This window comes from Vicugna pacos, chromosome 16 (assembly GCF_048564905.1).
Source record: "Vicugna pacos chromosome 16, VicPac4, whole genome shotgun sequence".
NCBI classification, from domain to species: Eukaryota; Metazoa; Chordata; class Mammalia; order Artiodactyla; family Camelidae; genus Vicugna; species Vicugna pacos.
The window spans coordinates 34824994-34836643 of record NC_133002.1 but is presented as its reverse complement, the minus strand read 5'-3'; the positions used below and the strand labels follow the sequence as shown (position 1 = coordinate 34836643).

Sequence of the window (11650 nt, the reverse complement as noted above, 5' to 3'; positions counted from 1 at the left end):
CCAAGCCTCAGAGGGGCAGGGGCTCAGGGGCAGAGCCAGGACCAGCCCTCAGGACCCTGGCCTCCTGGTCCTTGGCTCTCCTGCCCCACTGCGCTGCCTCCATGTGGCTGTCTGTCCCTGTATGTGTGTGACCTGCGGTGTGAATGCAGGGCTGTGCCCGGGGTGGGGGGCATCTGTGAAGCACTGTCTTAGCTCAGAGCTGATGGATCCTCTCCAGAGACAATGACACTTTAAAAATTGCCTTTTCTTTCTACTTTGATTTTTTTCCTATTTGTGTGTGAGTTTTTCCCCTCAGGCTCCTGGGTCTACTGCTGCCTCCCTGTGCCCTTACCTTGAGGCTGATGAGAGCACCCCGCCCACTCCTGTCCTGAGTTCTAGGGAAGTCCTCCTAGGAAGGGCCTGGACAGTGAGGGGGACTGGAGCCAGGGAGAGAAGGACCCAGCTCTGAGAGACGGCGACCTCCTCCACACGTCCCTTTCCCAACTGGAAATGCAGACAAGTTTTCAAAGGCACAGGCTCCCCCTGCCAGCTTCCAGCATCTTCCTTGGTGTGTGGTGGGCCCAAGTTAGGGGCAGGCAGCTTGTTCCAGATTCTCCTTTTTATCGCAGCTGGTTTTCCTGGGGAGAGGTGCCTGGAGGGATTAATGGGGAACTTGCAGGAAAGCAAGGGCGATACCCTGGCTCCTTCCAATCACATCAATCCAGGTTAAAAGTGTGTCTGGCTCCCAACCACTTTGACTTGATCTGCTGAAACGTTGGGAACTGAGGGGTGCCTTTGTTGCCCTTTGTTCACTTCCTCCAGCTTCCTTCTTAGGACTTAGGTGGTGGGGCTGGAGACTCAAACCCTGGCTCCCACCCTGTCCCCCTCTTTCCATCCTAGCCTGTCTCAATGTAGCAGACACTTCCTAGGGGAGCAGGGAGGGGAAGCCACAGTTTGCAAACCCAGGGGCTCCTTTTTCATTCTTTCTAAAGCCTCCTTTATATCCTCAACCCAAAAGGCAATGCCCCTCCCCTTGCCACCTCCAAGTCTGGAATTGTGCATAACACGGATCTTGTATCTTTGTATAACGGATGTTATTTGTACGAAGGGCAGTTCGTAAACAGCACTTGTTCTTTTAATAAAAGAATGTTTTACAAAAAAAAAATCCAAAGAGACACTGCTTTGTCTTGCTTTATTGAAGGGAAAGGGAGGTGGGGAGGTGGAGTGCCTACTGTGGGAGTCTTGGGAGGAGGTAGGTGTGGTCGGAGGATGGTCTAATAAACTTCTTAAAGCACTTAGAATAGTAGTTTGCAGATCAAAATGCACAAAATACCCAGATTGCATATGGACTGCCATTTAGATAGATTAGATAGATAGATAGTAGAATAGATAGACGGATAGATGGATCATAGGTTAGCAGGTAGGTAGGCAGGCAGGCAGGCAAGCAAGCAAGCCTTTAAAAAAAAGAACTCTGATACCTGTGCCCCACCCATAAGAATGCAAGCAGGCCTGGCTTAGAAACACAAGCTCCCTAGGCGATATGTATCGGTACGCACTCCTAGAAACACTGCCTTAAGACTGCAAGTGAAAACGGTTCCGGAAACGGTCCCGTGCGAGCGGGGACCCTGGAGGGAGCAGGAGATGCTCCGCGCAGGTCATCTGCAGACACGCGGGTACCAAAGGGGGCGCCGGAGAGCCCTCCACACAGCAGGGGCCCCGAGGCGGCTGCCGGGCCGGCCCCTCGGCCGGACTTCCGGCGGCTGGAGATGGACCGGCCCGCTCAGGTCTCCGGCCCACACCCGCGCGAACCCCGCAGCGTCTTCCGGGACGAAGCGGGGCCGGGCGGGTGGAAGGCGGGGAAGCGGGAAGGTGACCTGCGCGCGGGGCGGAGCCGGCGCGGAGCGGTGGCCGCGGGACCAGCATGGGCGGCATGGACGCGCTCCTGCGGCGGGCGGCCTGGGTGGGCACCCGCGGCCGCGCGCGGCGGGCGTCCGGGCCCCTCCAATCCCCTCCTCTCCCTGCCCGCCCCTCGGCTGAGCGCCCTCCGAGCCCCGGCGTGGCCTGGTGCTTTGCAGCCCTCCCTCAGCGCCTGCTGGGTGCCAGCAACTCCTCTTCCTGTCTCGGGACCCCATATTCTTACCCTCGGGTTTCTCCCACGCCCCCAAGTCCTGTCGTCCCTTCCCTCCCAGATGACTTGCTTCTGGAAGTCTTCCACTTTCCACTGACTTTATTTTTCCTGTTTCTGAATTACTGCTCCGTGATGCCAGCTTGCTTTGCCGAAGCTGAACCAGAGACGGGACATCTCCTCCTGGCTGGTAAGTACCCCCACTGCGTTTCCCCTTCTCCCCGCCCAAGTCCCCCAGGCCCAGAGACCCCAGAGGTCGCGACCAGAGGAGGGAACCACAATGGGTCAACCCTGCTTCCTAGACTCCAGCCTGAGAATGCCTTGTCTGTAGCCACCTCCTCATGGTGCAGGGAAGGTACACTGACCAGAGAGCCCAGGGCAGGGAGTAGGCTTCCGAGCTGGGAACAGCGGTGCCTGATAAACAGCTGCAGGTGCACTTGGACCTGCTTAGTCTGGCAGGATCCTGGAACTCCCCGCTCCAGCACCCTGGTGAGAGCAGTGGGCTGACCCTGAGCTCCTCATCTTCTCTGCCACAGGCCCGATGGTTCCCCAAAGCCCCTGCCAAGCCTGTGGTGGCCCTGAAAACACCCATCAAGGTGGAGCTGGTGGCTGGGAAAACCTACAGGTGGTGTGTGTGTGGCCGCAGCAAGAAGCAGGTGAGAGGCCCCTACCCACCCCTTCTCATTGACATATGACACCACTAGTTGGGGACACCACGTGTCTCATGGGAACTCCCACCCCAAGACCTTTCTCTTTTACCCACACATACCTGAGGGACAAGGAAGGTTGGAGAGGGAAAAATACTCTCAGGCCAGCACCACCCGCAGCCCTGAGCTCCTTGTTCTCTGCGTCCATTCTTCAAGATGCAGCCAGAGAGATAGAAACTCAGGCAGGTGGAGCCAGGGTCCTACCTCTTCTGGTGCTCCGTCCTTCTCAAAGGCATGCTCCTGGCTTCAAGCCCAGAGAGGCTTGCCTGTCTCTCCCTCTTCCCTCTCCTCCATCTAGGAACCACCTGGGCCAAAGGTTCCCAGGTTTCGGACCCAAACATACAGAAGACTCTGCTCAGCCTCTCAGCCTTCTGTGTGCTCCTTTCCGGTGTCTGCTCCCCAAATGCCTCCGTTTCTCAGTTTCCACGACTTTCCTAGTTTCTTGCTGTCTTGTCAGCCTGGCTGCCTGCTCCCAACTCCTTCTCTCTTCTGCCCCAGGAGCCTTTCATCCAGCAGGAACCTGCCCCGTGTTCTTAGCCTTTGGGGCCTTTCCTTCCTGAGTTGAGCTCTGAACTGCGTTCCTCCAAGGGCATGGCATCAGCAGCCCAAGGCCCTGAGTCCCACGTGGCCGCTGACTTGCCATGGACTTTGAGCGGGTCCTCATGAGGGCGGTGCAGTGCTGAGGGATTGTCTGCCAGTGAGGCCTAGACAGGCGGGCCCTCTGTGCCTCTTGCCCTCTGGGACAGGTTGCTGATATTTATTTGCACACTTTTCTCATTTCTCTCTCCTTCTACCCAATCCTGACCCCCAAGATCAAGAGGCCTTGGTTCCAGCTCTGTCACTAACTGGCAAACCAGCTCTCTGGGCTCAGTTTTCACTACCCAGGCTCTGCGTGGACACCTTCGGGGATGGAAGGGGGTATATGCTTGCACCAGGCATCCAGTTCTCTGTGGCTTTCCCTACCTCCCTGTAACATGCCCAATTTCCTGCAGACAAACAAAATTGATACCCCAATTTTTTTTTTAATTTAAGTATAGTTGGCTTACAAGGTGTTAGTTGCTGGTGTACAGCATAGGGATTCAGTTACACATATATATATTCCTTTTCATATTCTTTTTCATTATAGGCTATTACAAGGTATTGAATACAGTTCCCTGTGCTATACAGTAGGACCTTGTTTATTCTTTTAATTTATTTTATTTACTTATTTTATTTTTTATTGAAGTGATTTACAATGTTAGTTTCAGATGTACAGCAAGGCAATTCAGATATACATACTATCTATCTGTCTGTCTATCTATCTATCTATCTATCTATCTATCTATCTATCTATCTATATATATATATATATATTTTATATATAGTAGTTTGTATCTGCAAATCCCAAATTCCCATTTTATCCTTCCACCTTCCCCTTTCTCCCTTGGTATCCGTAAGTTTATTTTCTATGTCTGTGTCTGTCTCTGGTTGGTAAATAAGTTCATTTGTGTCCTTTTTTTAAGATTCCATGTATAAGTGATATCATGGTATTTTTCTTTCTGGCTTACTTCACTTAGTATGACTATCTCCAGATCCATCCATCTTGCAGCAAATGGCATTTCATTCTTTTTTATGGCCGAGTAGTATTCCATTGTGTATATTTACCACAGCTTCTTTATCCAGTCCTCTGTCAATGGAGTCTTAGGTTGCTTCCATGTCTTGGCTATTGTAAATAAGAGTGCTGCTATGAACATTGGGGTGCGTGAATCTTTTCAAATTACAGTTTCCTCTAGATATATGCCCAGGAGTGATACCCCAGTCTTAAAGCCCAATCAGTTTTTATCCCAAGAACATGCAGAAGGAAATAAATTTCATGAACCAATGGAGACTCAGAGCCGTTAAAAAAAACCCCAAAAACCTATCATTGTAAATATTGCAGATACCTAAAGTCCCATTTCACCTTGAAAATTCTGTTCTTGTGTCCTGGTCCTCTGGGTCCCCCAGAAACTACTCCTGTAAAGACTCAGACTTACTGAACACGTATGTCAGGCAAAGTGCATGATAACCATTTATTTTGCTGGGATAACTCTACTCTTACTACTAATGCATTACAGACAAGAAAGGTTCATCAGTGAACCCAGGCAGCCTCACCCAGGAGCCTGGGCCCTGACCACTGTGCGCTGCCCCTCTCAGACCTGACCTAGGTGGGGTAGGGTCTCTAATGTCTCTTTCCCTCACAGCCCTTCTGTGATGGCTCCCACTTCTTCCAACGCACCGGCCTATCCCCACTCAAGTTCAAAGCCCAGGAGACCCGCATGGTAGTGCTCTGTACCTGTAAGGCTACCCAGAAGCCCCCATTCTGTGATGGCACCCACAAGAGTGAGCGGGTGCAGAAGGCAGAAGTGGGCTCCCCGCTCTGAGAGGGTGGCTGCCACCCAGCCCAAGAAGGGATCACCCAGCGAACCCAGTACCCATAGCTGGCTCGTGAAAGACTTCCATAACCTGAGATCTCCCATCTGGGGCAGCTGGGAACAGGCCCCCGCTACAGTGCCTGTTGGTGAAGATGGCATTAAATAAATATGCCCACGTCCCTCCAGTGGTGTCCTTGTGGTCACTTGTGTGAGGGACACAACCCATCCCCCATCTCTGCAAATTAACCTGGGCTGGGAACACCTGACTGGCCACAGGGAGCGGCAAGTTCCGGTTCATTGCAGTTGGGGTCCCCCAAGGCAGGCTGAGCCAAGACAAGAGACATGAGGAAGAGGCCAAGGGACCCACCCACCCTCTCCCTGTCCCCTCTGCCCCAAAGAATTACAGACTCTGGAAAGTATGCAGCATTTATTATAAAGCAGAAGATACAGATGTCCCAGGGCAGGAGGGCACAGCCACAGCGCCTTAGACACAGGACAAGATGCAGACACAGACAAACCCAACCCCAAACCCCTCGGTTTTGAGAGTCCTGCCTCCTCCCCTCCACACATGACTCCGTATACTGGAGGAAGGACAGGTGGGCAGGGATCGGCCCCCTCAGGGGACGGACCGCTTGAATTCTCTGGATGGAGCTGAGGTCAGATCTTACGGGTTTCTGTTTCTTGTGCTTTCAGGTGCCTCTGTCGCTCTTTCCTGACTTGGCCTCAGCTGGGGCTGGGGAGGGGACTGGAGGACTATTGCCTTTGGCAAAATCTGGGGTCTGTGCTTATCTGAGGTTAACCTCACTCCACCTCTCCACTTCAGGCCCCCAAGTGAGACTTTACCGCCGGCTCTGCTAGTGTGGGCTCCTAGGTGGGGCAGGGAAGAGCCTGGTGGAGCAGTTCACGATGCTGACACCACAGTGGAATTTCAAGGGCTGAGGCTTCCTGTGGCCCGAATCTTCTTTTCCACAAGATAAATGATGCAAAGGCCACACACACAGGAAAAAAAGAAGAAAAAAGCAGAACTATCTATTCTTTACACAAAGTTTCCACTGCAAGAGGAGGAGGTGAGGGAGATGCCATCTCCACTGCCCACTTGCTCCTCAGAACCAGGGGATAAACTGCATTTGTAAAAGGCACTGTCTTAGCAATTCTCTGGACATTCAACTATGGTGGGGGGGGTGGCGGGGATACTGGTCAGGGTCAGGGCAGGACAGCAGCCAAGATGGGGAGAGAAACAGGGTGGACCCCATACACAGCCAGTTAAGAGTTGTGCCTAAAGCTCTGGGGGCTGCTGGGGGCCCCCCAACACCCCGTATGCCTTGGGAAACAGGAGGGATGAGGCAGAGCTTTATCAAGCCTAAAGTGGCCCCTCTAATTCACCTCCAGGCACCCCCCCAAAAGAGAGCAAATTACACAACACCCCCTAAAAATGAATACCTTGCCCCCACACATACACACACACATAAAGTTTGTTTCCTGTGGCATTTAAATTAATCTGGTTGGTCCATAGAAAATAAGTATGTATATTTGGTTTTTCCTATGTACATATATATATAGATTTATTTATAAAACCCGTCCCCCACCCCTAAGGTGGGAGGAGCTGGGGAAAGTAGAAGAGGTGGAAAAGGGGGCCCAGAAAAAGTAGAGGGGTGGAGAGGCATGGCTGGAAAAGGAGGGAAAGGGACCCTTTCCTCAAGTTAAGGGGGGCACAGGAGCTCCGTTGACAGTCATCTTGCGCCCCCTGCTGGTGGAGGATGGTGTCTGCAGGCAGTTCGAGGTGCCCCCGTTGGCAGCTGTGGTGGCCCCACTGGCTGTGGCAGGGGGAGTGGGGGAGGTAGGGTGGGTAGTCGGTGGGCCATGGGAGCTGGGAGAGCCATGGGAGGGGGTGGCTGGGCTAGGCAGAGAGGAGGAGGTGGCCGGCAGGGTGGCAGGGCTGGGAGCCTTGTCGCTGACTGACTCACACTCGGATGCCCCGCTGGTATTGGTGCCCTCGGAGGGGGTGGGCGCTGTGGGCAGGGTGAGCCGCTTGCAGGCCGGCTGGACCCGGTACTTGAGGGGAAGAGGGCCATTCTGCAAGAAGAGGGGAAGGGGAGGGTGTCAGGAGAGAGGCCAGTGGGGCAGCCACCCACCTTCACCCTACAAGTGCCCCAACAGCGAGAAAGGGAAGGTCCAGGCCTAGGAGAGAAGAAAGACCAGGTAGAGAGGAGACACACAGAGCAAGACTGAACAACCAAGGCCAGAGAGATGGGCACACAGAGACCCAGAGAAGAAGAGAGCGCCTGTCAGAGAGACTGACAGAAAAAGGAGAGAGGGAGGCGCCGAGCAGAAGGCCACTCAGACTGGGGCATGTGATCTGCTCAAGGATCCTTTTTTCCTTCTGAGCATGGGAGGTCATCCATGAGACAGCCCAGTGGCTGACTAGGGCTGGGGCCACCCTGCACACACCCAGCTCATGAGACCAGGGAGAAACTGTGATTAGAGCAGGGTGGCCCGCGCGGTGGCCCAGGGATCCTCCTTGGCCCTGCCCACTGTCTGGTACCACCCACCTCACCCACTCACCCGCCGCCAGGGGTAGATGTAGGCGATATCCATGAGGGTGTAGTATTCCTTCAGCGGCTCGTCCTCATAGAGAACCTCAACCTGGAGGAGATAAGGAAGGACAGCTCAAGGCTCCAAAGAGGCTCCAAGCTACGAGTCTTGGGGGTGGGAGGTGGGGCCGTGGGGAGGGTGGACTTGCAAGTGGACCCTCGTTACTCTGGGGTTTCACGGCAGATTCAAATTCCCTATCAGAGTTTTCCCAACCTAACTCGGTGGGAAGGGATCCAGGGAGGATTAACAACCTTCACCCTGGCCATCCACACAGCGGTCTGGGTCCACGTCTATCTCCGCCATGTTCTCCAGAGGAGCAAACAGGCAAAGAAAAGGTCCAGGTGAGAAGGATCTCATGGAGCAATGGCTCTCACCCTGGCTGCACGGTGGAATCATACAGGGAGTCTTAAAAGATACCAATACTTGGTTCTTACTCCCAGAAATTGATTTAACTGGTATGATGTGAGTTGAGCTTTAATCTTGATGGGCAACTCCCCATGGGATTCTGACATGTGGCAAAGTTTGGGATCCACTGTCCTAGAGCCTCAACAGTCCACAGGCCAGTAGCACCAGAAGCACCTGGGAGCTTGCTAGAAATGCAGAATCCACTCAGTGCATGTTCACAAGAGCTCTAGGGGATCATACAAACGTTCAAGTTTGAGAAGCAATATTCTAAAGTTCCTTGGGAATTTCAGACTGGTGTTCCCACAGCCAGCTGGCCTCAGAGAAGGCCCTGCATTTTTACATATGTACCTCTGCCACAGTTCTGAGCATGCAAGCATGCACAGACAGGCAGACAGACAGACAGACACACATACACCCATCTTGGTCCCATGCACTTCTGTACACTGGCTTCAGCAGAGGCAGACTGCCCCACCCAAGTCTTGGTTTCAATTACCCTTCTACACGGGCTCAATTACACAACTATGCGGGCCCCTGGTGACACCCAGCCAGCCTGGAACAATGGCTGGGATGCACAGATTCTCAGACACATCCACACACAGGCGGATTTTGGATGGGCCCAGGGACTCACCTTGTATTTGCTGGGCACATCCATCTTGTTGCGGAGAAACTTGGCAAGATGCATGACTGTCATGGCTGCCGGGCATCGCAGGAAGCGCACCCCAGTCTGCTGGGGGAGAGGCACCCGAGGGCTGGGGTCCACCTCAGGCACTCTCTCCCAACCCACACCCCGCTCCTGGGCGGGTCCTCCACACTCACCTTCTCCTTGTCACCATCCCCATTCTCCAAGGGGCCCTTTTTCTCCTCCCGGTCCCTGCAGGAGAAGAAATGAAGTGAGGGAGCCCCTGGAGCAGGCAGGATCCGCTCACAGACAAATCCAGAAGGCCCTCCCAGAGATGCCCTTTCCTCCCAGGGCACTGGGGACAGCATGGGAGGAGGTACCCAGCCTAGGACCCCAAAAGGACCAGACTTGCCTGCCACCTTCGTAGAACTCGATGGAGAGGCTGACAATCTCGTCATCACTCAGAGCTCCCTTCTCCTGCTCCAGAACCTCACCGCGGTCCTCGTTGGAGCCGTTGGGGACTGGAGAAAGACAGCGCTCTGAGGGGTTAGCCTAGAATGGGGGACAGGAGCCCCACCAAGGACCCAAGGATCTCAGAGCTCAGCAGGGGAGCCCAGCCACCCCCTAGGCCAGGGAGATGGCATGGTGGCGCCTGAAAGATGGACAGCTCCAGGCATCTGGCCCTTTGCCTGGGGCAGCGCCACACGCTCCTGCATTTCCAGGCCTGGGAGCACACACGCACACACATACACACATGCACACACACTGACCTTCTGTCAGAGGGCACGCAGCATAGAAATCCCGCCGTCGCTTCATCTCATCTGGAAGAGAGGGAACAGGCTGAGGGGGGGCAACAGGTGGGACAGTTGGGGACAGAGGCTGTCTGCGGAGGAGAAGGGGACAGATACCTTTAAAAAGCCCAGGGACCAATTTGTAGACGATGTCTTGAAGGGTTTTGTCAGATCTGGAAAAAAGCGCACAAGGGCCTGTCAGCAACCACCTCCCCCCAACTCTCCAGCCAGGGGTCCCTCTTCCCACCTCCCTTCCTGAGTTCCAGGCCCAGGCACTGGAGTCCCTGTGGGCCTGGTCTTTACCCTCTAGAATTTCTCAGCTGATGACCAGCTGGATGCAAGCCAGAGGGAGGGAAGGGGACTCAGTCCATGGCCGGTGCTTCTCCCCCACCTGCCTCCTTGGCTTCAGGAAGCAAGGAGGGCTGAGGGCCAGGAGGCAGCTGCTCCCAAGGATGGGTGCGGGCAGGGGAGGCAGTGCTGGGCCCACCTGACGCTCAGCAGCGGCCGGGTTTTGTGGACCTGCACGTCACACATGGGGCAGTACTTGTTGGTCTCCAGGTAGCGCACGATGCAGGTTTTGCAGACTTGGTGGGTATGGAGAAAGGAGGAAGAGTCAGAACCCCCTTTGTAACCCAGGACCAGCCCCCACATCACCGGCTTGGGTTCAGGTACCCCCTCTTCTCCACCTCATCTCCGCAGTTCAGGCCCATTCAAACACCCAACGTGGTCCTGTTTTGCACAATGGCAACTTTCCCTTATCTAACATCAGGGGAGGACAGGTCGCCTATCTGTGTGTACGCACGTGTGTGTGAAGTCAGTGTCACGTCCCATGCAGAAGGTGAGCCCCAAGTGCAAACTCCCCCGATGGAGTACAAAGCCACAGGCAACCCAGTAGCCACCTCCCAGGGTCTTGACCCTTGGTCACAAGCTCACCGTGCACACCAGGGGCACCTGCATCTTCAGGGGGTGCAGTTTCAACCCTCCAGTCTCCCCTCCCAGGCAGCCCCTCTGGGACCTGGGACCCTCAACAGACACATGGACATGTGTGTTCTTCAGGGCAGGGGCTTGTGCTCTGCCTTCCTCAGGCAGTGCCCCTCCAACCTGGGCAGAGGCCACCCACCCTGAGAAGCAGCCCCTCGACCCAACTCACAGGAATGCAAGCACTCCACGATGGTAGTGGCATCGATAAAGTACCCCCCACAGAGGGCACACATGAGGTGAGGGTTCAGCTCGGTGATTTTGATCCGTGTTGTACGATGCATGATGCCGGGGTGGGGGGCAGGGGGACTGGGGAGCGTCACCCTGGGAAATAAAAGTGGAATCATAAACATCGAAACCCATATATAAAATAGAAAAACAACAAGTTTGTACTGTATAGCACAGGGAACTATATTCAATACCTTGTAGTAACTTATGGTGAAAATATGCAAACGAATTTATGTATGTTAATATATGACTGAAGCATTATGCTGTACACCAGAAATTGACACAACAGTGTAAACTGGCTATACTTCAATAAAAATATCTATACTAGGGTAAAAAACAGTTATTAGTTATTATCTCTGGACGTCTAGAGCTCCGCTGCTTGGCTATCCAATATGGTGGATGCATGTGGCTGCTGAGCACTTAACGTGTGTTTGTCAGAACTGAGATGCCATAAGTGTAAAATGTATGAAAAAGGAATGTAAACAATCACAGTTTTTTAAAAAATTTTGATTATATGTTGAGAAGGTGTTCAGACATGTTGGGTTAAATGATATTTTTTACTAAAACTAAAAGAAAAGGAAAGAATTGCAGAAACCCAAGAGCTCTTCCCAAACTCCACTCCACCCACCCCACAAGCAACATCTCTCCTCAAGCCCAAGGCCCTTCTCCTCACCCTTCAAGGCCAGACTAGGGGCATGCCTGGGGCTGGTTCTTTCCTTCTGAGGTTAGACCACAGGAAGTACTACTCAACTCTCCAGAGGATGTGGGGAGGCAGGACAATGGAGAACAGTTTTTAAAAATCTCCCTGATCCCGATCCACGTTCACTGGAGTGAAT

The 11650-nt window shown here is 53.7% G+C and overlaps 2 protein-coding genes across 3 annotated transcripts; one reads left to right on the top strand and one right to left on the bottom strand.

Annotated features, from left to right (window-relative positions):
* The first annotated feature begins 1769 nt into the window (after positions 1 to 1769).
* CISD3 (CDGSH iron sulfur domain 3) lies at positions 1770 to 5386 on the top strand. Its single transcript, XM_072940028.1, has 4 exons — positions 1770 to 1939; positions 2247 to 2294; positions 2641 to 2760; positions 5031 to 5386. Exons 1-4 carry the CDS (start codon positions 1901 to 1903, stop codon positions 5208 to 5210), a joined length of 387 nt encoding a protein of 128 aa, XP_072796129.1. The 5' UTR covers positions 1770 to 1900; the 3' UTR covers positions 5211 to 5386.
* Positions 5387 to 5613: 227 nt separating this feature from the next.
* On the bottom strand, positions 5614 to 10910 carry PCGF2 (polycomb group ring finger 2). 2 transcript variants are annotated; one of them, XM_072938822.1, is made up of 9 exons: positions 10759 to 10910; positions 10096 to 10192; positions 9726 to 9781; positions 9588 to 9638; positions 9230 to 9338; positions 9015 to 9069; positions 8827 to 8925; positions 7764 to 7844; positions 5614 to 7274 (listed from the first exon to the last, which is right to left on the bottom strand). In XM_072938822.1, the coding sequence occupies exons 1-9, from the start codon at positions 10868 to 10870 to the stop codon at positions 6897 to 6899; spliced, it is 1038 nt and encodes a 345-aa protein (XP_072794923.1). In that variant the 5' UTR covers positions 10871 to 10910; the 3' UTR covers positions 5614 to 6896. The 2 variants fall into 2 exon arrangements, with proteins under 2 accessions (XP_072794923.1, XP_072794924.1); XM_072938823.1 differs by having other exon boundaries at positions 8827 to 8922.
* Between the last annotated feature and the right edge of the window lie 740 nt (positions 10911 to 11650).